Source organism: Heptranchias perlo, unplaced genomic scaffold (assembly GCF_035084215.1).
Source record: "Heptranchias perlo isolate sHepPer1 unplaced genomic scaffold, sHepPer1.hap1 HAP1_SCAFFOLD_178, whole genome shotgun sequence".
NCBI lineage: Eukaryota > Metazoa > Chordata > Chondrichthyes > Hexanchiformes > Hexanchidae > Heptranchias > Heptranchias perlo.
This window is the reverse complement of record NW_027139055.1, coordinates 225,001-247,959: the sequence shown is the minus strand read 5'-3', so window position 1 is coordinate 247,959 and position 22,959 is coordinate 225,001. Positions and strand designations below refer to the sequence as shown.

The following is a 22,959-nucleotide window of genomic DNA, read 5'->3' as shown; positions in this document are numbered from 1 at the left end:
CAGTGAGTATTAGAAGAGAAGGTGAGCTCAGTCAGTATTAGAAGAGAAGGTGAGCTCAGTCAGTATTAGAAGAGAAGGTGAGCTCAGTCAGTATTGGAAGAGAAGGTGAGCTCAGTCAGTATTAGAAGAGAAGGCGAGCTCAGTCAGTATTAGAAGAGAAGGCGAGCTCAGTCAGTATTAGAAGAGAAGGCGAGCTCAGTCAGTATTAGAAGAGAAGGCGAGCTCAGTCAGTATTAGAAGAGAAGGTGAGCTCAGTCAGTATTAGAAGAGAAGGTGAGCTCAGTCAGTATTGGAAGAGAAGGTGAGCTCAGTCAGTATTAGAAGAGAAGGTGAGCTCAGTCAGTATTAGAAGAGAAGGTGAGCTCAGTCAGTATTAGAAGAGAAGGTGAGCTCAGTCAGTATTAGAAGAGAAGGTGAGCTCAGTCAGTATTAGAAGAGAAGGTGAGCTCAGTCAGTATTAGAGGAGAAGGTGAGCTCAGTCAGTATTAGAAGAGAAGGTGAGCTCAGTCCGTATTAGAAGAGAAGGTGAGCTCAGTCAGTATTAGAAGAGAACGTGAGCTCAGTCAGTGTTAGAAGAGAAGGTGAGCTCAGTCAGTATTAGAAGAGAAGGTGAGCTCAGTCAGTGTTAGAAGAGAAGGTGAGCTCAGTCAGTATTAGAGGAGAAGGTGAGCTCAGTCAGTATTAGAAGAGAACGTGAGCTCAGTCAGTGTTAGAAGAGAAGGTGAGCTCAGTCAGTATTAGAAGAGAAGGTGAGCTCAGTCAGTGTTAGAAGAGAAGGTGAGCTCAGTCAGTATTAGAAGAGAAGGTGAGCTCAGTCAGTATTAGAAGAGAAGGTGAGCTCAGTCAGTATTAGAAGAGAAGGTGAGCTCAGTCAGTATTAGAAGAGAAGGTGAGCTCAGTCAGTATTAGAAGAGAAGGTGAGCTCAGTCAGTATTAGAGGAGAAGGTGAGCTCAGTCAGTATTAGAAGAGAAGGTGAGCTCAGTCAGTATTAGAAGAGAAGGCGAGCTCAGTCAGTATTAGAAGAGAAGGCGAGCTCAGTCAGTATTAGACGAGAAGGCGAGCTCAGTCAGTATTAGAAGAGAAGGCGAGCTCAGTCAGTATTAGAAGAGAAGGTGAGCTCAGTCAGTATTAGAAGAGAAGGCGAGCTCAGTCAGTATTAGAAGAGAAGGTGAGCTCAGTCAGTATTAGAAGAGAAGGCGAGCTCAGTCAGTATTAGAAGAGAAGGCGAGCTCAGTCAGTATTAGAAGAGAAGGTGAGCTCAGTCAGTATTAGAAGAGAAGGTGAGCTCAGTCAGTATTCGAAGAGAAGGTGAGCTCAGTCAGTATTAGAAGAGAAGGTGAGCTCAGTCAGTATTAGAAGAGAAGGTGAGCTCAGTCAGTATTAGAAGAGAAGGTGAGCTCAGTCAGTATTAGAAGAGAAGGTGAGCTCAGTCAGTATTAGAAGAGAAGGTGAGCTCAGTCAGTATTAGAAGAGAAGGCGAGCTCAGTCAGTATTAGAAGAGAAGGTGAGCTCAGTCAGTATTAGAAGAGATGGCGAGCTCAGTCAGTGTTAGAAGAGAAGGTGAGCTCAGTCAGTGTTGGAAGAGAAGGTGAGCTCAGTCAGTATTAGAAGAGAAGGTGAGCTCAGTCAGTGTTCGAAGAGAAGGTGAGCTCAGTCAGTATTAGAAGAGAAGGTGAGCTCAGTCAGTATTAGAAGAGAAGGTGAGCTCAGTCAGTATTAGAAGAGAAGGTTAGCTCAGTCAGTATTAGAAGAGAAGGTGAGCTCAGTCAGTATTAGAAGAGAAGGTGAGCTCAGTCAGTATTGGAAGAGAACGTGAGCTCAGTCAGTATTAGAAGAGAAGGTGAGCTCAGTCAGTATTAGAAGAGAAGGTGAGCTCAGTCAGTATTAGAAGAGAAGGTGAGCTCAGTCAGTATTAGAAGAGAAGTTGAGCTCAGTCAGTCTTAGAAGAGAAGGTGAGCTCAGTCAGTATTAGAAGAGAAGGTGAGCTCAGTCAGTGTTAGAAGAGAAGGTGAGCTCAGTCAGTATTGGAGGAGAAGGTGAGCTCAGTCAGTATTAGAAGAGAAGGTGAGCTCAGTCAGTATTAGAAGAGAAGGTGAGCTCAGTCAGTATTAGAAGAGAAGGTGAGCTCAGTTAGTATTAGAGGAGAAGGTGAGCTCAGTCAGTATTAGAAGAGAAGGTGAGCTCAGTCAGTATTAGAAGAGAACGTGAGCTCAGTCAGTATTAGCAGAGAAGGTGAGCTCAGTCAGTATTAGAAGAGAAGGTGAGCTCAGTCAGTTTTAGAAGAGAAGGTGAGCTCAGTCAGTATTAGAAGAGAAGGTGAGCTCAGTCAGTATTAGAAGAGAAGGTGAGCTCAGTCAGTATTAGAAGAGAAGGTGAGCTCAGTCAGTATTAGAAGAGAAGGTGAGCTCAGTCAGTATTAGAAGAGAAGGTGAGCTCAGTCAGTATTAGAAGAGAAGGTGAGCTCAGTCAGTATTAGAAGAGAAGGTGAGCTCAGTCAGTATTAGAAGAGAAGGTGAGCTCAGTCAGTATTAGAAGAGAAGGTGAGCTCAGTCAGTATTAGAAGAGAAGGTGAGCTCAGTCAGTATTAGAAGAGAAGGTGAGCTCAGTCAGTATTAGAAGAGAAGGTGAGCTCAGTCAGTCTTAGAAGAGAAGGTGAGCTCAGTCAGTCTTAGAAGAGAAGGTGAGCTCAGTCAGTCTTAGAAGAGAAGGTGAGCTCAGTCAGTATTAGAAGAGAAGGTGAGCTCAGTCAGCGTTGGAGGAGAAGGTGAGCTCACTCAGTATTAGAGGAGAAGGTGAGCTCAGTCAGTGTTAGAGGAGAAGGTGAGCTCAGTCAGTATTAGAAGAGAAGGTGAGCTCAGTCAGTATTAGAAGAGAAGGCGAGCTCAGTCAGTATTAGAAGAGAAGGCGAGCTCAGTCAGTATTAGAAGAGAAGGCGAGCTCAGTCAGTATTAGAAGAGAAGGTGAGCTCAGTCAGTATTAGAAGAGAAGGTGAGCTCAGTCAGTATTAGAAGAGAAGGTGAGCTCAGTCAGTATTAGAAGAGAACGTGAGCTCAGTCAGTGTTAGAAGAGAAGGTGAGCTCAGTCAGTATTAGAAGAGAAGGTGAGCTCAGTCAGTATTGGAAGAGAAGGTGAGCTTAGTCAGTATTAGAAGAGAAGGTGAGCTCAGTCAGTATTAGAAGAGAAGGTGAGCTCAGTCAGTATTAGAAGAGAAGGTGAGCTCAGTCAGTATTAGAAGAGAAGGTGAGCTCAGTCAGTATTAGAAGAGAACGTGAGCTCAGTCAGTGTTAGAAGAGAAGGTGAGCTCAGTCAGTATTAGAAGAGAAGGTGAGCTCAGTCAGTGTTAGAAGAGAAGGTGAGCTCAGTCAGTATTCGAAGAGAAGGTGAGCTCAGTCAGTATTAGAAGAGAAGGTGAGCTCAGTCAGTATTAGAAGAGAAGGTGAGCTCAGTCAGTATTAGAAGAGAAGGTGAGCTCAGTCAGTATTGGAAGAGAAGGTGAGCTTAGTCAGTATTAGAAGAGAAGGTGAGCTCAGTCAGTATTAGAAGAGAAGGTGAGCTCAGTCAGTATTAGAAGAGAAGGTGAGCTCAGTCAGTATTAGAAGAGAAGGTGAGCTCAGTCAGCGTTGGAGGAGAAGGTGAGCTCAGTCAGTATTAGAGGAGAAGGTGAGCTCAGTCAGTGTTAGAGGAGAAGGTGAGCTCAGTCAGTATTAGAAGAGAAGGTGAGCTCAGTCAGTATTAGAAGAGAAGGTGAGCTCAGTCAGTATTCGAAGAGAAGGTGAGCTCAGTCAGTATTAGAAGAGAAGGTGAGCTCAGTCAGTATTAGAAGAGAAGGTGAGCTCAGTCAGTATTAGAAGAGAAGGTGAGCTCAGTCAGTATTAGAAGAGAAGGTGAGCTCAGTCAGTATTAGAAGAGAAGGTGAGCTCAGTCAGTATTAGAAGAGAAGGTGAGCTCAGTCAGTATTAGAAGAGAAGGTGAGCTCAGTCAGTATTAGAAGAGAAGGCGAGCTCAGTCAGTATTAGAAGAGAAGGTGAGCTCAGTCAGTATTCGAAGAGAAGGTGAGCTCAGTCAGTATTAGAAGAGAAGGTGAGCTCAGTCAGTGTTAGAAGAGAAGGTGAGCTCAGTCAGTGTTGGAAGAGAAGGTGAGCTCAGTCAGTATTAGAAGAGAAGGTGAGCTCAGTCAGTGTTCGAAGAGAAGGTGAGCTCAGTCAGTATTAGAAGAGAAGGTGAGCTCAGTCAGTATTAGAAGAGAACGAGAGCTCAGTCAGTATTGGAAGAGAAGGTGAGCTCAGTCAGTATTAGAAGAGAAGGCGAGCTCAGTCAGTATTAGAAGAGAAGGTGAGCTCAGTCAGTATTAGAAGAGAAGGTGAGCTCAGTCAGTATTAGAAGAGAAGGTGAGCTCAGTCAGTATTAGAAGAGAAGGTGAGCTCAGTCAGTATGAGAAGAGAAGGTGAGCTCAGTCAGTATTAGAAGAGAAGGTGAGCTCAGTCAGTATTAGAAGAGAAGGTGAGCTCAGTCAGTATTAGAAGAGAAGGTGAGCTCAGTCAGTATTAGAAGAGAAGGTGAGCTCAGTCAGTATTAGAAGAGAAGGTGAGCTCAGTCAGTATTAGAAGAGAAGGTGAGCTCAGTCAGTATTAGAAGAGAAGGTGAGCTCAGTCAGTATTAGAAGAGAAGGTGAGCTCAGTCAGTCTTAGAAGAGAAGGTGAGCTCAGTCAGTCTTAGAAGAGAAGGTGAGCTCAGTCAGTCTTAGAAGAGAAGGTGAGCTCAGTCAGTATTAGAAGAGAAGGTGAGCTCAGTCAGCGTTGGAGGAGAAGGTGAGCTCAGTCAGTATTAGAGGAGAAGGTGAGCTCAGTCAGTGTTAGAGGAGAAGGTGAGCTCAGTCAGTATTAGAAGAGAAGGCGAGCTCAGTCAGTATTAGAAGAGAAGGTGAGCTCAGTCAGTATTAGAAGAGAAGGTGAGCTCAGTCAGTATTAGAAGAGAAGGTGAGCTCAGTCAGTATTGGAAGAGAAGGTGAGCTCAGTCAGTATTAGAAGAGAAGGTGAGCTCAGTCAGTATTAGAAGAGAAGGTGAGCTCAGTCAGTATTAGAAGAGAAGGTGAGCTCAGTCAGTATTAGAAAAGAAGGTGAGCTCAGTCAGTATTAGAAGAGAAGGTGAGCTCAGTCAGTATTAGAAGAGAAGGTGAGCTCAGTCAGTATTAGAAGAGAAGGTGAGCTCAGTCAGTATTAGAAGAGAAGGAGAGCTCAGTCAGTGTTAGAAGAGAAGGCGAGCTCAGTCAGTATTAGAAGAGAAGGCGAGCTCAGTCAGTATTAGAAGAGAAGGCGAGCTCAGTCAGTATTAGAAGAGAAGGTGAGCTCAGTCAGTATTAGAGGAGAAGGTGAGCTCAGTCAGTGTTAGAAGAGAAGGTGAGCTCAGTCAGTATTAGAAGAGAAGGTGAGCTCAGTCAGTGTTAGAAGAGAAGGTGAGCTCAGTCAGTATTCGAAGAGAAGGTGAGCTCAGTCAGTATTAGAAGAGAAGGTGAGCTCAGTCAGTATTAGAAGAGAAGGTGAGCTCAGTCAGTATTAGAAGAGAAGGTGAGCTCAGTCAGTATTGGAAGAGAAGGTGAGCTTAGTCAGTATTAGAAGAGAAGGTGAGCTCAGTCAGTATTAGAAGAGAAGGTGAGCTCAGTCAGTATTAGAAGAGAAGGTGAGCTCAGTCAGTATTAGAAGAGAAGGTGAGCTCAGTCAGTGTTAGAAGAGAAGGTGAGCTCAGTCAGTATTAGAAGAGAAGGTGAGCTCAGTCAGTATTCGAAGAGAAGGTGAGCTCAGTCAGTATTAGAAGAGAAGGTGAGCTCAGTCAGTATTAGAAGAGAAGGTGAGCTCAGTCAGTATTAGAAGAGAAGGTGAGCTCAGTCAGTATTAGAAGAGAAGGTGAGCTCAGTCAGTATTAGAAGAGAAGGTGAGCTCAGTCAGTATTAGAAGAGAAGGTGAGCTCAGTCAGTATTAGAAGAGAAGGTGAGCTCAGTCAGTATTAGAAGAGAAGGCGAGCTCAGTCAGTATTAGAAGAGAAGGTGAGCTCAGTCAGTATTCGAAGAGAAGGTGAGCTCAGTCAGTATTAGAAGAGAAGGTGAGCTCAGTCAGTGTTAGAAGAGAAGGTGAGCTCAGTCAGTGTTGGAAGAGAAGGTGAGCTCAGTCAGTATTAGAAGAGAAGGTGAGCTCAGTCAGTGTTCGAAGAGAAGGTGAGCTCAGTCAGTATTAGAAGAGAAGGTGAGCTCAGTCAGTATTAGAAGAGAACGAGAGCTCAGTCAGTATTGGAAGAGAAGGTGAGCTCAGTCAGTATTAGAAGAGAAGGCGAGCTCAGTCAGTATTAGAAGAGAAGGTGAGCTCAGTCAGTATTAGCAGAGAAGGTGAGCTCAGTCAGTATTAGAAGAGAAGGTGAGCTCAGTCAGTGTTAGAAGAGAAGGTGAGCTCAGTCAGTATTAGAAGAGAAGGTGAGCTCAGTCAGTATTAGAAGAGAAGGCGAGCTCAGTCAGTATTAGAAGAGAAGGTGAGCTCAGTCAGTATTAGCAGAGAAGGTGAGCTCAGTCAGTATTAGAAGAGAAGGTGAGCTCAGTCAGTGTTAGAAGAGAAGGTGAGCTCAGTCAGTATTAGAAGAGAAGGCGAGCTCAGTCAGTATTAGAAGAGAAGGTGAGCTCAGTCAGTATTAGCAGAGAAGGTGAGCTCAGTCAGTATTAGAAGAGAAGGTGAGCTCAGTCAGTGTTAGAAGAGAAGGTGAGCTCAGTCAGTATTAGAAGAGAAGGCGAGCTCAGTCAGTATTAGAAGAGAAGGTGAGCTCAGTCAGTATTAGCAGAGAAGGTGAGCTCAGTCAGTATTAGAAGAGAAGGTGAGCTCAGTCACTATTAGAAGAGAAGGTGAGCTCAGTCAGTATTAGAAGAGAAGGTGAGCTCAGTCAGTATTAGAAGAGAACGAGAGCTCAGTCAGTGTTAGAAGAGAAGCTGAGCTCAGTCAGTATTAGAAGAGAAGGTGAGCTCAGTCAGTGTTAGAAGAGAAGGTGAGCTCAGTCAGTATTAGAAGAGAAGGTGAGCTCAGTCAGTGTTAGAAGAGAAGGTGAGCTCAGTCAGTGTTAGAAGAGAAGGTGAGCTCAGTCAGTATTAGAAGAGAAGGCGAGCTCAGTCAGTATTAGAAGAGAAGGTGAGCTCAGTCAGTATTCGAAGAGAAGGTGAGCTCAGTCAGTATTAGAAGAGAAGGTGAGCTCAGTCAGTGTTAGAAGAGAAGGTGAGCTCAGTCAGTATTAGAAGAGAAGGCGAGCTCAGTCAGTATTAGAAGAGAAGGTGAGCTCAGTCAGTATTAGCAGAGAAGGTGAGCTCAGTCAGTATTAGAAGAGAAGGTGAGCTCAGTCAGTATTAGAAGAGAAGGTGAGCTCAGTCAGTATTAGAAGAGAACGAGAGCTCAGTCAGTGTTAGAAGAGAAGCTGAGCTCAGTCAGTATTAGAAGAGAAGGTGAGCTCAGTCAGTGTTAGAAGAGAAGGTGAGCTCAGTCAGTATTAGAAGAGAAGGTGAGCTCAGTCAGTGTTAGAAGAGAAGGTGAGCTCAGTCAGTATTAGAAGAGAAGGTGAGCTCAGTCAGTATTAGAGGAGAAGGTGAGCTCAGTCAGTATTAGAAGAGAAGGTGAGCTCAGTCAGTATTAGAAGAGAAGGTGAGCTCAGTCAGTATTAGAAGAGAAGGTGAGCTCAGTCAGTATTAGAAGAGAAGGCGAGCTCAGTCAGTATTAGAAGAGAAGGTGAGCTCAGTCAGTATTAGAAGAGAAGGTGAGCTCAGTCAGTATTAGAAGAGAAGGTGAGCTCAGTCAGTATTAGAAGAGAAGGTGAGCTCAGTCAGTATTAGAAGAGAAGGTGAGCTCAGTCAGTATTAGAAGAGAAGGTGAGCTCAGTCAGTATTAGAAGAGAAGGTGAGCTCAGTCAGTATTCGAAGAGAAGGTGAGTTCAGTCAGTATTAGAAGAGAAGGTGAGCTCAGTCAGTATTGGAAGAGAAGGTGAGCTCAGTCAGTATTAGAAGAGAAGGTGAGCTCAGTCAGTATTAGAAGAGAAGGTGAGCTCAGTCAGTATTAGAAGAGAAGGTGAGCTCAGTCAGTATTGGAAGAGAAGGTGAGTTCAGTCAGTATTAGAAGAGAAGGTGAGCTCAGTCAGTATTGGAAGAGAAGGTGAGCTCAGTCAGTATTAGAAGAGAAGGTGAGCTCAGTCAGTATTAGAAGAGAAGGTGAGCTCAGTCAGTGTTAGAAGAGAAGGTGAGCTCAGTCAGTATTAGAAGAGAAGGTGAGCTCAGTCAGTATTAGAAGAGAAGGTGAGCTCAGTCAGTATTAGAAGAGAAGGTGAGCTCAGTCAGTATTAGAAGAGAAGGTGAGCTCAGTCAGTGTTAGAAGAGAAGGTGAGCTCAGTCAGTATTAGAAGAGAAGGTGAGCTCAGTCAGTATTAGAAGAGAAGGTGAGCTCAGTCAGTATTAGAAGAGAAGGTGAGCTCAGTCCGTATTAGAAGAGAAGGTGAGCTCAGTCAGTATTAGAAGAGAACGTGAGCTCAGTCAGTGTTAGAAGAGAAGGTGAGCTCAGTCAGTATTAGAAGAGAAGGTGAGCTCAGTCAGTGTTAGAAGAGAAGGTGAGCTCAGTCAGTATTCGAAGAGAAGGTGAGCTCAGTCAGTATTAGAAGAGAAGGTGAGCTCAGTCAGTATTAGAAGAGAAGGTGAGCTCAGTCAGTATTAGAAGAGAAGGTGAGCTCAGTCAGTATTAGAAGAGAAGGTGAGCTCAGTCAGTATTAGAGGAGAAGGTGAGCTCAGTCAGTATTAGAAGAGAAGGTGAGCTCAGTCAGTATTAGAAGAGAAGGTGAGCTCAGTCAGTATTAGAAGAGAAGGTGAGCTCAGTCAGTATTAGAAGAGAAGGTGAGCTCAGTCAGTATTAGAAGAGATGGTGAGCTCAGTCAGTATTAGAAGAGAAGGTGAGCTCAGTCAGTATCAGAGGAGAAGGTGAGCTCAGTCAGTATTAGAAGAGAAGGTGAGCTCAGTCAGTATTAGAAGAGAAGGCGAGCTCAGTCAGTATTAGAAGAGAAGGCGAGCTCAGTCAGTATTAGAAGAGAAGGTGAGCTCAGTCAGTATTAGAAGAGAAGGCGAGCTCAGTCAGTATTAGAAGAGAAGGCGAGCTCAGTCAGTATTAGAAGAGAAGGTGAGCTCAGTCAGTATTAGAAGAGAAGGTGAGCTCAGTCAGTATTAGAAGAGAAGGTGAGCTCAGTCAGTATTAGAAGAGAAGGTGAGCTCAGTCAGTGTTAGAAGAGAAGGTGAGCTCAGTCAGTATTAGAAGAGAAGGTGAGCTCAGTCAGTATTGGAAGAGAAGGTGAGCTCAGTCAGTATTGGAAGAGAAGGCGAGCTCAGTCAGTATTAGAAGAGAAGGGGAGCTCAGTCAGTATTAGAAGAGAAGGTGAGCTCAGTCAGTATTAGAAGAGAACGAGAGCTCAGTCAGTGTTAGAAGAGAACGAGAGCTCAGTCAGTGTTAGAAGAGAAGGTGAGCTCAGTCAGTATTAGAAGAGAAGGTGAGCTCAGTCAGTATTAGAAGAGAAGGTGAGCTCAGTCAGTATTAGAAGAGAAGGTGAGCTCAGTCAGTATTAGAAGAGAAGGTGAGCTCAGTCAGTATTAGAAGAGAAGGTGAGCTCAGTCAGTATTAGAAGAGAAGGTGAGCTCAGTCAGTATTAGAAGAGAAGGTGAGCTCAGTCAGTGTTAGAAGAGAAGGTGAGCTCAGTCAGTGTTAGAAGAGAAGGTGAGCTCAGTCAGTATTAGAAGAGAAGGTGAGCTCAGTCAGTATTAGAAGAGAAGGTGAGCTCAGTCAGTATTAGAAGAGAAGGCGAGCTCAGTCAGTATTAGAAGAGAAGGCGAGCTCAGTCAGTATTAGAAGAGAAGGTGAGCTCAGTCAGTATTAGAAGAGAAGGTGAGCTCAGTCAGTATTAGAAGAGAAGGTGAGCTCAGTCAGTATTAGAAGAGAAGGTGAGCTCAGTCAGTATTAGAAGAGAAGGTGAGCTCAGTCAGTATTAGAAGAGAAGGTGAGCTCAGTCAGTATTCGAAGAGAAGGTGAGTTCAGTCAGTATTAGAAGAGAAGGTGAGCTCAGTCAGTATTAGAAGAGAAGGTGAGCTCAGTCAGTGTTAGAAGAGAAGGTGAGCTCAGTCAGTATTAGAAGAGAAGGTGAGCTCAGTCAGTATTAGAAGAGAAGGTGAGCTCAGTCAGTATTAGAAGAGAAGGTGAGCTCAGTCAGTATTAGAAGAGAAGGTGAGCTCAGTCAGTATTAGAAGAGAAGGTGAGCTCAGTCAGTATTAGAAGAGAAGGTGAGCTCAGTCAGTGTTAGAGGAGAAGGTGAGCTCAGTCAGTATTAGAAGAGAAGGTGAGCTCAGTCAGTATTAGAAGAGAAGGTGAGCTCAGTCAGTATTAGAAGAGAAGGTGAGCTCAGTCAGTGTTAGAAGAGAAGGTGAGCTCAGTCAGTATTAGAAGAGAAGGTGAGCTCAGTCAGTATTAGAAGAGAAGGTGAGCTCAGTCAGTATTAGAAGAGAAGGTGAGCTCAGTCCGTATTAGAAGAGAAGGTGAGCTCAGTCAGTATTAGAAGAGAACGTGAGCTCAGTCAGTGTTAGAAGAGAAGGTGAGCTCAGTCAGTATTAGAAGAGAAGGTGAGCTCAGTCAGTGTTAGAAGAGAAGGTGAGCTCAGTCAGTATTCGAAGAGAAGGTGAGCTCAGTCAGTATTAGAAGAGAAGGTGAGCTCAGTCAGTATTAGAAGAGAAGGTGAGCTCAGTCAGTATTAGAAGAGAAGGTGAGCTCAGTCAGTATTAGAAGAGAAGGTGAGCTCAGTCAGTATTAGAGGAGAAGGTGAGCTCAGTCAGTATTAGAAGAGAAGGTGAGCTCAGTCAGTATTAGAAGAGAAGGTGAGCTCAGTCAGTATTAGAAGAGAAGGTGAGCTCAGTCAGTATTAGAAGAGAAGGTGAGCTCAGTCAGTATTAGAAGAGAAGGTGAGCTCAGTCAGTATTAGAAGAGAAGGTGAGCTCAGTCAGTATCAGAGGAGAAGGTGAGCTCAGTCAGTATTAGAAGAGAAGGTGAGCTCAGTCAGTATTAGAAGAGAAGGCGAGCTCAGTCAGTATTAGAAGAGAAGGCGAGCTCAGTCAGTATTAGAAGAGAAGGTGAGCTCAGTCAGTATTAGAAGAGAAGGCGAGCTCAGTCAGTATTAGAAGAGAAGGCGAGCTCAGTCAGTATTAGAAGAGAAGGTGAGCTCAGTCAGTATTAGAAGAGAAGGTGAGCTCAGTCAGTATTAGAAGAGAAGGTGAGCTCAGTCAGTATTAGAAGAGAAGGTGAGCTCAGTCAGTGTTAGAAGAGAAGGTGAGCTCAGTCAGTATTAGAAGAGAAGGTGAGCTCAGTCAGTATTGGAAGAGAAGGTGAGCTCAGTCAGTATTGGAAGAGAAGGCGAGCTCAGTCAGTATTAGAAGAGAAGGGGAGCTCAGTCAGTATTAGAAGAGAAGGTGAGCTCAGTCAGTATTAGAAGAGAACGAGAGCTCAGTCAGTGTTAGAAGAGAACGAGAGCTCAGTCAGTGTTAGAAGAGAAGGTGAGCTCAGTCAGTATTAGAAGAGAAGGTGAGCTCAGTCAGTATTAGAAGAGAAGGTGAGCTCAGTCAGTATTAGAAGAGAAGGTGAGCTCAGTCAGTATTAGAAGAGAAGGTGAGCTCAGTCAGTATTAGAAGAGAAGGTGAGCTCAGTCAGTATTAGAAGAGAAGGTGAGCTCAGTCAGTATTAGAAGAGAAGGTGAGCTCAGTCAGTATTAGAAGAGAAGGTGAGCTCAGTCAGTATTAGAAGAGAAGGTGAGCTCAGTCAGTATTAGAAGAGAAGGTGAGCTCAGTCAGTATTAGAAGAGAAGGTGAGCTCAGTCAGTATTCGAAGAGAAGGTGAGTTCAGTCAGTATTAGAAGAGAAGGTGAGCTCAGTCAGTATTAGAAGAGAAGGTGAGCTCAGTCAGTGTTAGAAGAGAAGGTGAGCTCAGTCAGTATTAGAAGAGAAGGTGAGCTCAGTCAGTATTAGAAGAGAAGGTGAGCTCAGTCAGTATTAGAAGAGAAGGTGAGCTCAGTCAGTATTAGAAGAGAAGGTGAGCTCAGTCAGTATTAGAAGAGAAGGTGAGCTCAGTCAGTATTAGAAGAGAAGGTGAGCTCAGTCAGTGTTAGAGGAGAAGGTGAGCTCAGTCAGTATTAGAAGAGAAGGTGAGCTCAGTCAGTATTAGAAGAGAAGGTGAGCTCAGTCAGTATTAGAAGAGAAGGTGAGCTCAGTCAGTATTAGAAGAGAAGGTGAGCTCAGTCAGTATTAGAAGAGAAGGTGAGCTCAGTCAGTATTAGAAGAGAAGGTGAGCTCAGTCAGTATCAGAGGAGAAGGTGAGCTCAGTCAGTATCAGAAGAGAAGGTGAGCTCAGTCAGTATTAGAAGAGAAGGTGAGCTCAGTCAGTATTAGAAGAGAAGGCGAGCTCAGTCAGTATTAGAAGAGAAGGTGAGCTCAGTCAGTATTAGAAGAGAAGGCGAGCTCAGTCAGTATTAGAAGAGAAGGCGAGCTCAGTCAGTATTAGAAGAGAAGGTGAGCTCAGTCAGTATTAGAAGAGAAGGTGAGCTCAGTCAGTATTCGAAGAGAAGGTGAGCTCAGTCAGTGTTCGAAGAGAAGGTGAGCTCAGTCAGTATTAGAAGAGAACGAGAGCTCAGTCAGTATTGGAAGAGAAGGTGAGCTCAGTCAGTATTAGAAGAGAAGGCGAGCTCAGTCAGTATTAGAAGAGAAGGTGAGCTCAGTCAGTATTAGAAGAGAAGGTGAGCTCAGTCAGTATTAGAAGAGAACTAGAGCTCAGTCAGTGTTAGATGAGAAGCTGAGCTCAGTCAGTATTAGAAGAGAAGGTGAGCTCAGTCAGTGTTAGAAGAGAAGGTGAGCTCAGTCAGTATTAGAAGAGAAGGTGAGCTCAGTCAGTATTGGAAGAGAAGGTGAGCTCAGTCAGTATTAGAAGAGAAGGTGAGCTCAGTCAGTGTTAGAAGAGAAGGTGAGCTCAGTCAGTATTAGAAGAGAAGGTGAGCTCAGTCAGTATTAGAAGAGAAGGTGAGCTCAGTCAGTGTGAGAAGAGAACGTGAGCTCAGTCAGTGTGAGAAGAGAAGGTGAGCTCAGTCAGTATTAGAAGAGAAGGTGAGCTCAGTCAGTGTTAGCAGAGAAGGTGAGCTCAGTCAGTATTAGCAGAGAAGGTGAGCTCAGTCAGTATTAGAAGAGAAGGTGAGCTCAGTCAGTATTAGAAGAGAAGGTGAGCTCAGTCAGTATTAGAAGAGAAGGTGAGCTCAGTCAGTATTAGAAGAGAAGGTGAGCTCAGTCAGTATTAGAAGAGAAGGTGAGCTCAGTCAGTATTAGAAGAGAAGGTGAGCTCAGTCAGTATTAGAAGAGAAGGTGAGCTCAGTCAGTATTAGAAGAGAAGGTGAGCTCAGTCAGTATTAGAAGAGAAGGTGAGCTCAGTCAGTATTAGAAGAGAAGGTGAGCTCAGTCAGTATTAGAAGAGAAGGTGAGCTCAGTCAGTATTAGAAGAGAAGGTGAGCTCAGTCAGTATTAGAAGAGAAGGTGAGCTCAGTCAGTATTAGAAGAGAAGGTGAGCTCAGTCAGTATTAGAAGAGAAGATGAGCTCAGTCAGTATTAGAAGAGAAGGTGAGCTCAGTCAGTATTAGAAGAGAAGGTGAGCTCAGTCAGTATTAGAAGAGAAGGTGAGCTCAGTCAGTATTAGAAGAGAAGATGAGCTCAGTCAGTATTAGAAGAGAAGGTGAGCTCAGTCAGTATTAGAAGAGAAGGTGAGCTCAGTCAGTATTAGAAGAGAACGAGAGCTCAGTCAGTATTGGAAGAGAAGGTGAGCTCAGTCAGTATTAGAAGAGAAGGCGAGCTCAGTCAGTATTAGAAGAGAACGAGAGCTCAGTCAGTATTGGAAGAGAAGGTGAGCTCAGTCAGTATTAGAAGAGAAGGCGAGCTCAGTCAGTATTAGAAGAGAAGGTGAGCTCAGTCAGTATTAGAAGAGAAGGTGAGCTCAGTCAGTATTAGAAGAGAACGAGAGCTCAGTCAGTGTTAGAAGAGAAGCTGAGCTCAGTCAGTATTAGAAGAGAAGGTGAGCTCAGTCAGTGTTAGAAGAGAAGGTGAGCTCAGTCAGTGTTAGAAGAGAAGGTGAGCTCAGTCAGTATTAGAAGAGAAGGTGAGCTCAGTCAGTGTTAGAAGAGAAGGTGAGCTCAGTCAGTGTTGGAAGAGAAGGTGAGCTCAGTCAGTATTAGAAGAGAAGGTGAGCTCAGTCAGTATTAGAAGAGAAGGTGAGCTCAGTCAGTATTAGAAGAGAAGGTGAGCTCAGTCAGTATTAGAAGAGAAGGTGAGCTCAGTCAGTATTAGAAGAGAAGGTGAGCTCAGTCAGTATTAGAAGAGAAGGCGAGCTCAGTCAGTGTTAGAAGAGAAGGTGAGCTCAGTCAGTATTAGAAGAGAAGGTGAGCTCAGTCAGTATTAGAAGAGAAGGTGAGCTCAGTCAGTATTAGAAGAGAAGGTGAGCTCAGTCAGTGTTAGAAGAGAAGGTGAGCTCAGTCAGTATTCGAAGAGAAGGTGAGTTCAGTCAGTATTAGAAGAGAAGGTGAGCTCAGTCAGTATTAGAAGAGAAGGTGAGCTCAGTCAGTATTAGAAGAGAAGGTGAGCTCAGTCAGTATTAGAAGAGAAGGTGAGCTCAGTCAGTGTTAGAAGAGAAGGTGAGCTCAGTCAGTATTAGAGGAGAAGGTGAGCTCAGTCAGTGTTAGAGGAGAAGGTGAGCTCAGTCAGTATTAGAAGAGAAGGTGAGCTCAGTCAGTATTAGAAGAGAAGGTGAGCTCAGTCAGTATTAGAAGAGAAGGTGAGCTCAGTCAGTATTAGAAGAGAAGGTGAGCTCAGTCAGTGTTAGCAGAGAAGGTGAGCTCAGTCAGTATTAGCAGAGAAGGTGAGCTCAGTCAGTATTAGAAGAGAAGGTGAGCTCAGTCAGTATTAGAAGAGAAGGTGAGCTCAGTCAGTATTAGAAGAGAAGGTGAGCTCAGTCAGTATTAGAAGAGAAGGTGAGCTCAGTCAGTATTGGAAGAGAAGGTGAGCTCAGTCAGTATTAGAAGAGAAGGTGAGCTCAGTCAGTATTAGAAGAGAAGGTGAGCTCAGTCAGTATTAGAGGAGAAGGTGAGCTCAGTCAGTGTTAGAGGAGAAGGTGAGCTCAGTCAGTATTAGAAGAGAAGGTGAGCTCAGTCAGTATTAGAAGAGAAGGTGAGCTCAGTCAGTATTAGAAGAGAAGGTGAGCTCAGTCAGTATTAGAAGAGAAGGTGAGCTCAGTCAGTGTTAGCAGAGAAGGTGAGCTCAGTCAGTATTAGCAGAGAAGGTGAGCTCAGTCAGTATTAGAAGAGAAGGTGAGCTCAGTCAGTATTAGAAGAGAAGGTGAGCTCAGTCAGTATTAGAAGAGAAGGTGAGCTCAGTCAGTATTAGAAGAGAAGGTGAGCTCAGTCAGTATTGGAAGAGAAGGTGAGCTCAGTCAGTATTGGAAGAGAAGGTGAGCTCAGTCAGTATTAGAAGAGAAGGCGAGCTCAGTCAGTATTAGAAGAGAAGGTGAGCTCAGTCAGTATTAGAAGAGAAGGTGAGCTCAGTCAGTATTAGAAGAGAACGAGAGCTCAGTCAGTGTTAGAAGAGAAGCTGAGCTCAGTCAGTATTAGAAGAGAAGGTGAGCTCAGTCAGTGTTAGAAGAGAAGGTGAGCTCAGTCAGTGTTAGAAGAGAAGGTGAGCTCAGTCAGTATTAGAAGAGAAGGTGAGCTCAGTCAGTGTTAGAAGAGAAGGTGAGCTCAGTCAGTGTTGGAAGAGAAGGTGAGCTCAGTCAGTATTAGAAGAGAAGGTGAGCTCAGTCAGTATTAGAAGAGAAGGTGAGCTCAGTCAGTATTAGAAGAGAAGGTGAGCTCAGTCAGTATTAGAAGAGAAGGTGAGCTCAGTCAGTATTAGAAGAGAAGGTGAGCTCAGTCAGTATTAGAAGAGAAGGCGAGCTCAGTCAGTGTTAGAAGAGAAGGTGAGCTCAGTCAGTATTAGAAGAGAAGGTGAGCTCAGTCAGTATTAGAAGAGAAGGTGAGCTCAGTCAGTATTAGAAGAGAAGGTGAGCTCAGTCAGTGTTAGAAGAGAAGGTGAGCTCAGTCAGTATTCGAAGAGAAGGTGAGTTCAGTCAGTATTAGAAGAGAAGGTGAGCTCAGTCAGTATTAGAAGAGAAGGTGAGCTCAGTCAGTATTAGAAGAGAAGGTGAGCTCAGTCAGTATTAGAAGAGAAGGTGAGCTCAGTCAGTGTTAGAAGAGAAGGTGAGCTCAGTCAGTATTAGAGGAGAAGGTGAGCTCAGTCAGTGTTAGAGGAGAAGGTGAGCTCAGTCAGTATTAGAAGAGAAGGTGAGCTCAGTCAGTATTAGAAGAGAAGGTGAGCTCAGTCAGTATTAGAAGAGAAGGTGAGCTCAGTCAGTATTAGAAGAGAAGGTGAGCTCAGTCAGTGTTAGCAGAGAAGGTGAGCTCAGTCAGTATTAGCAGAGAAGGTGAGCTCAGTCAGTATTAGAAGAGAAGGTGAGCTCAGTCAGTTTTAGAAGAGAAGGTGAGCTCAGTCAGTATTAGAAGAGAAGGTGAGCTCAGTCAGTATTAGAAGAGAAGGTGAGCTCAGTCAGTATTGGAAGAGAAGGTGAGCTCAGTCAGTATTAGAAGAGAAGGTGAGCTCAGTCAGTATTGGAAGAGAAGGTGAGCTCAGTCAGTATTAGAAGAGAAGGTGAGCTCAGTCAGTATTAGAAGAGAAGGTGAGCTCAGTCAGTATTAGAAGAGAAGGTGAGCTCAGTCAGTATTAGAAGAGAAGGTGAGCTCAGTCAGTATTAGAAGAGAAGGTGAGCTCAATCAGTATTAGAAGAGAAGGTGAGCTCTGTCAGTATTAGAAGAGAAGGTGAGCTCAGTCAGTATTAGAAGAGAAGGTGAGCTCAGTCAGTATTAGAAGAGAAGATGAGCTCAGTCAGTATTAGAAGAGAAGGTGAGCTCAGTCAGTATTAGAAGAGAAGGTGAGCTCAGTCAGTATTAGAAGAGAAGGTGAGCTCAGTCAGTCTTAGAAGAGAAGGTGAGCTCAGTCAGTATTAGAAGAGAAGGTGAGCTCAGTCAGTATTAGAAGAGAAGGTGAGCTCAGTCAGTATTAGAAGAGAAGGTGAGCTCAGTCAGTATTAGAAGAGAAGGTGAGCTCAGTCAGTATTAGAAGAGAAGGTGAGCTCAGTCAGTATTAGAAGAGAAGGTGAGCTCAGTCAGTATTAGAAGAGAAGGTGAGCTCAGTCAGTATTAGAAGAGAAGGTGAGCTCAGTCAGTATTAGAAGAGAAGGTGAGCTCAGTCAGTATTAGAAGAGAAGGTGAGCTCAGTCAGTATTAGAAGAGAAGGCGAGCTCAGTCAGTATTAGAAGAGAAGGTGAGCTCAGTCAGTATTGGAGGAGAAGGTGAGCTCAGTCAGTATTAGAAGAGAAGGCGAGCTCAGTCAGTATTAGAAGAGAAGGTGAGCTCAGTCAGTATTAGAAGAGAAGGCGAGCTCAGTCAGTATTAGAAGAGAAGGCGAGCTCAGTCAGTATTAGAAGAGAAGGTGAGCTCAGTCAGTATTAGAAGAGAAGGCGAGCTCAGTCAGTATTGGAAGAGAAGGTGAGCTCAGTCAGTATTGGAAGTGAAGGTGAGCTCAGTCAGTATTAGAAGAGAAGGTGAGCTCAGTCAGCATTAGAACAGAAGGTGAGCTCAGTCAGTATTAGAAGAGAAGGTGAGCTCAGTCAGTATTGGAAGTGAAGGCGAGCTCAGTCAGTGTTCGAAGAGAAGGCGAGCTCAGTCAGTGTTAGAAGAGAAGGCGAGCTCAGTCAGTGTTAGAAGAGAAGGTGAGCTCAGTCAGTATTAGAAGAGAAGGTGAGCTCAGTCAGTATTAGAAGAGAAGGTGAGCTCAGTCAGTATTGGAGGAGAAGGTGAGCTCAGTCAGTATTAGAAGAGAAGGCGAGCTCAGTCAGTATTAGAAGAGAAGGTGAGCTCAGTCAGTATTAGAAGAGAAGGCGAGCTCAGTCAGTATTGGAAGAGAAGGTGAGCTCAGTCAGTATTGGAAGTGAAGGTGAGCTCAGTCAGTATTAGAAGAGAAGGTGAGCTCAGTCAGTATTAGAAGAGAAGGTGAGCTCAGTCAGTATTAGAAGAGAAGGTGAGCTCAGTCAGTGTTCGAAGAGAAGGCGAGCTCAGTCAGTGTTAGAAGAGAAGGCGAGCTCAGTCAGTGTTAGAAGAGAAGGTGAGCTCAGTCAGTATTAGAAGAGAAGGTGAGCTCAGTCAGTATTAGAAGAGAAGGCGAGCTCAGTCAGTGTTAGAAGAGAAGGCGAGCTCAGTCAGTATTAGAAGAGAAGGCGAGCTCAGTCAGTTTTCGGCGACGCCTCGTTAGATTCGTCCATTGCTCCCTCTCCCTCCCCTTCCCCCTAGAATCAACAGGCTTTTAAAACCCAAGTTCATCTTCATGTCAACATGTTTCAACTTACCTCAGCTGCTCTCCTCTTCCCAACATTCTTTCCAAGCCCTCTGTTGTGTTCCTTTATTTATATATACATATATGTATATGTGCGTGTGTGTGTGTGTGTGTCTATATATGTCGAGCCATAGGATGGGTGCAGCACAGAAGGAGGCCATTCGGCCCATTGATACTATGCAGGCAATATATTTTTATGTGTACGTGTGTGTGTGTGTATGCTGATGTATTTATATCTCTATCTGGATGTGTCTGTATATGTATGTGTGTGTGTATATATTTTTATATTTGTTTGTGTATATGTGTCTGAAATATTAATTAATTGCCTTGTTTTCCTCAATTTATATTTTTAAAGGAAGTCTCTTGGCTTTAAAGTTCATGGTTAACGTACAACTCGCCCAAGTTACGAAGCCACAGACTTGTAAGAAAACCGCATTTGCGTCTCCTCAATTTAAAAATTCTCATCCTCGTGTTCAAATCCCTCCATGGCTTCACCCTTCCCTATCTCTGTGACCTCCTCCAGCCCTACAACCCCCCCGAGATCTCTGCGCTCCTCCAATTCTGGCCTTTTGTACATCCCCGAATTTCATCAGTCCGCCATTGGCGGCCGAGGCCTTCAGCTGCCTCGTACCCAAGCTCTGGAATTCCCTCCCTAAACCTCTCTCTATCTCCTTTAAGTCGCTCCTTAAAACCTACCTCTTTGACCAACCTCTTGGCGATCTGGCCTCATATCTCCTTACGTGGCTCGGTGTCACATTTTTGTATGATAATCACTCCTGTGAAGTACCTTGGGAGGTTCAGTGCGCTATATAAATACAAGTAGTTGTTGCCGTAGAACAGAGAAGGTTAAGAGGAAATCTGATACAGGGGTTCACAATTCGGAGGGCTTTCGACAAATTGGGAAAAACTATTTCCACTGGTCTGAGAGTCGGTAATTAGGGGGCATTAATTTAAGATCAGCACCAAAAGAATGAAGGGAGAGGATAGGAGAATTTTTGTGATTTTTTTTATTTATTCGTTCATGGGATGTGGGCGTCGCTGGCGAGGCCGGCATTTATTGCCCATCCCTAATTGCCCTTGAGAAGGGGGTGGAGAGCCGCCTTCTTGAACCGCTGCAGTCCGTGTGGTGAAGGTTCTCCCACAGTGCTGTTAAAATGTAAGGAATCTTACAGTGAGTCACTTCACTCACTCACCTGACGAAGGAGGTAAGCTCCGAAAGCTTGTGATTTTCAAATAAAACTGTTGGACTATAACCTGGTGTTGTAAGATTCCTTACATTTGTCCACCCCAGTCCATCACCGGTATCTCCACAACAGTGCTGTTAGGAAGGGAGTTCCAGGATTTTGACCCAAGTCGGGATGGTGTGTGACTTGGAGGGGAACGTGCAGGTGGTGTTGTTCCCATGTACCTGCTGCTCTTGTCCTTCTAGGTGGTAGAGGTCGCGGGTTTGGGAGGTGCTGTCGAAGAAGCCTTGGCGAGTTGCTGCAGTGCATCCTGTGGATGGTACACACTGCAGCCACAGTGCGCCAGTGGTGAAGGGAGTGAATGTTTAGGGTGGTAGATGGGGTGCCAATCAAGCGGGCTGCTTTGTCCTGGATGGTGTCGAGCTTCTTGAGTGTTGTTGGAGCTGCACTCATCCAGACAAGTGGAGAGTATTCCATCACACTCCTGACTTGTGCCTTGTAGATGGTGGAAAGGCTTTGGGGAGTCAGGAGGTGAGTCACTCGCCACAGAATACCCAGCCTCTGACCTGTTCTTGTAGCCACAGTATTTATATGGCTGGTCCAGTTAAGTTTCTGGTCAATGGTGACCCCCAGAATGTTGATGGGCGATGGGACAAATGGGGAAAGGACAGGGGGTTGGGACTGAGGGGAGAGCTCTTTCAGAGAGAGGGTACAGGGAGCGATGGGCCGAGTGGGGAAAGGCTGCGGGAAAGGGACTGAGGGGAGAGCTCTTTCAGAGAGAGGGCACAGGGGGCGATGGGCAGGTGGGGAAAGGGCAGGGGAATGGGACTGAGGGGAGAGCTCTTTCAGAGAGAGGGCACAGGGGGCGATGGGTCGAGTGGGGAAAGGGCAGGGGAATGGGACTGAGGGGAGAGCTCTTTCAGAGAGAGGGCACAGGGGGCGATGGGCCGAGTGGGGAAAGGGCAGGGGAATGGAACTGAGGGGATGGGATTAGTGGCCATTCAGCCCCTCAAGCCTGTTCCGCCATTCAATTAGATCATGGCTGATCTATCTTAACTCCCTGATTCCATAACTCTTAATACTCTTGCCCAACTTCTTATGTTCTAACAAAAATCTATTAATCTTAGTTTTGAAATTTTCAATTGACCCCCAGCCTCAACAGCTTTTTGGGGGAGAGAGTTCCAGATTTCCACTCCCCTTTGTGAGAAGAAGTGCTTCCTGACATCACCCCTGAATGGCCTGGCTCTAATTTTAAGATCGTGCCCCCTCATTCTTGATTCTCCCACCAGAGGAATAGTTTCTCCGTATCCACCCTATCGAATCATTTAATCATTTTAAACCCCTCATTCAGATCACCCTTAAACCTTCTATACTCGATGGAATAGAAGCCAAGCTTATGCACGTGGTCCTCGTAATTTAACCCTTTAATTAACTCGGATTTCTTTCTCTCCTGTGCAGCGGACGGAGATCCTCATTTTGTTGTCAAAGTCCCGAACTCTAACGAGACGATTTGCTTCACCATCGACGGCAAGCCAGAGGATGTCTTGCAGCTGGTTTCTGATGATGTCTCAGGTAAGGGTCTCGTACCTCATTGACCATAAGGACCAAGCACCCACAGTGAATCGCAGCAACTGCGCTCGGCAAAAGGTCCCACATGGAAAGAAAAAGAAAGAAAGGACTTGCATTTCTCAAGCGCCTTTCAACACCTAAAGACGTCCCAAAGCGCTTCACAACCAATTAAATACTTTTAAAGTGTAGTCACGGTTGTAACGTCGCAAACGCAGCAGCCAATTTGTGCACAGCAAGATCCCACAAACAGCAAGGTGATAAATGACCAGATCACCTGCTTTGTGATGTTGGTTAAGGGATAAATGTTGGCTCAGGACACCGGGGAGAACTCCCCCCCGCTCTTCTTCCAATAGAACGAGGGGGCAGGATAAGGGGTCGGCCATTTAAGACCGAGATGAGGAGGAATTTCTTCACTCAGAGGGTTGTGAATCTTTGGAATTCTCTAACCCAGAGGGCTGTGGATGCTCAGCCGTTGAGTATATTCAAGACTGAGATCGATAGATTTTTGGACTCTAGGGGAATCAATGGATATGGGGATCGGGCGGGAAAGTGGAGTCGGGATAAACGGGTCATTCTCAGGCTGTAACTAGTGGGGTGCCGCAAGGATCAGTGCTTGGGCCTCAGCTATTTACAATCTATATTAATGACTTAGATGAAGGGACCGAGTGTAATGTATCCAAGTTTGCTGACAATACAAAGCTAGGTGGGAAAGTAAGCTGTGAGGAGGTCACAGAGTCTGCAAAGGGATATAGACAGGTTAAGTGAGTGGGCAAGAAGGTGGCAGATGGAGTATAATGTGGGGAAATGTGAGGTTATTCACTTTGGTAGGAAGAATAGAAAAACAGAATATTTTTTAAATGGTGAGAAACTATTAAATGTTGGTGTTCAGAGAGACTTGGGTGTCCTCGTACAAGAAACACAAGAAGTTAGCATGCAGGTACGGCAAGCAATTAGGAAGGCAAATGGAATATTGGCCTTTATTGCAAGGGGGTTGGAGTACAAGAGTAAGGAAGTCTTACTACAATTGTACAGGGCTTTGGTGAGACCTCACCTGGAGTACTGTGTACAGTTTTGATCTCCTTATCTAAGGAAGGATATATTTGCTTTAGAGGCGGTGCAACAAAGGTTCACTAGATTGATTCCTGGGATGAGAGGGTTGTCCTATGAGGAGAGATTGAGTAGAATGGGCCTATACTGTCCGGAGTTTAGAAGAGTGAGGGGTGATCCCATAGAGGTAGGTTTTAAGGAGCGACTTACAGGAGGAGAGAGAGGTAGAGAGGTGTCGGGAGGGAATTCCAATGGTTGGGGCCTAGGCAGCTGAAGGCATGGCCGCCAATGGTGGAGCGAAGGGAGTGGGATATGGACAAGAGGCCAGAATTAGAGGAGGGCAGGGATCTCAGAGGGTTGAAAGGCTGGAGGAGGTTACAGAGATAGGGAGGGGGGAGGTCATGAAAGGATTCGAACACGAGGATGAGAATTTTAAAATCGAGGCATTGCCGGACTGGGAGCCAATGTAGGTCAGCGAGCACAGCGGGCGATGGGTGAAAGGGACTTGCTGCGAGTTAGGATACGAGCAGCAAAGTACTGGATGAGCTTTTAAGTTTACGGAGGATGGAAGATGGGAGGCCGGCCAGGAGAGCATTGGAATAGTGGAGGTGACAAAGCAACGGATG

At 45.0% G+C, this 22,959-nt stretch overlaps 1 protein-coding gene across 5 annotated transcripts in view; it reads left to right on the top strand.

The window, feature by feature from the left end:
* The window catches only part of LOC137309704 (inter-alpha-trypsin inhibitor heavy chain H6-like), an 85,963-nt gene that overhangs the window by 60,236 nt on the left and 2,768 nt on the right, over positions 1-22,959 (top strand). For 4 of the 5 annotated variants that reach the window (XM_067977779.1, XM_067977783.1, XM_067977780.1 and 1 more), the window contains 2 exons: positions 18,889-18,954; positions 21,176-21,289. In XM_067977779.1, the coding sequence (XP_067833880.1) occupies positions 18,889-18,954; positions 21,176-21,289 (180 nt within the window). The remainder of the gene's footprint in view (positions 1-18,888; positions 18,955-21,175; positions 21,290-22,959) is intronic. The other variant, XM_067977782.1, reaches the window with a different exon arrangement.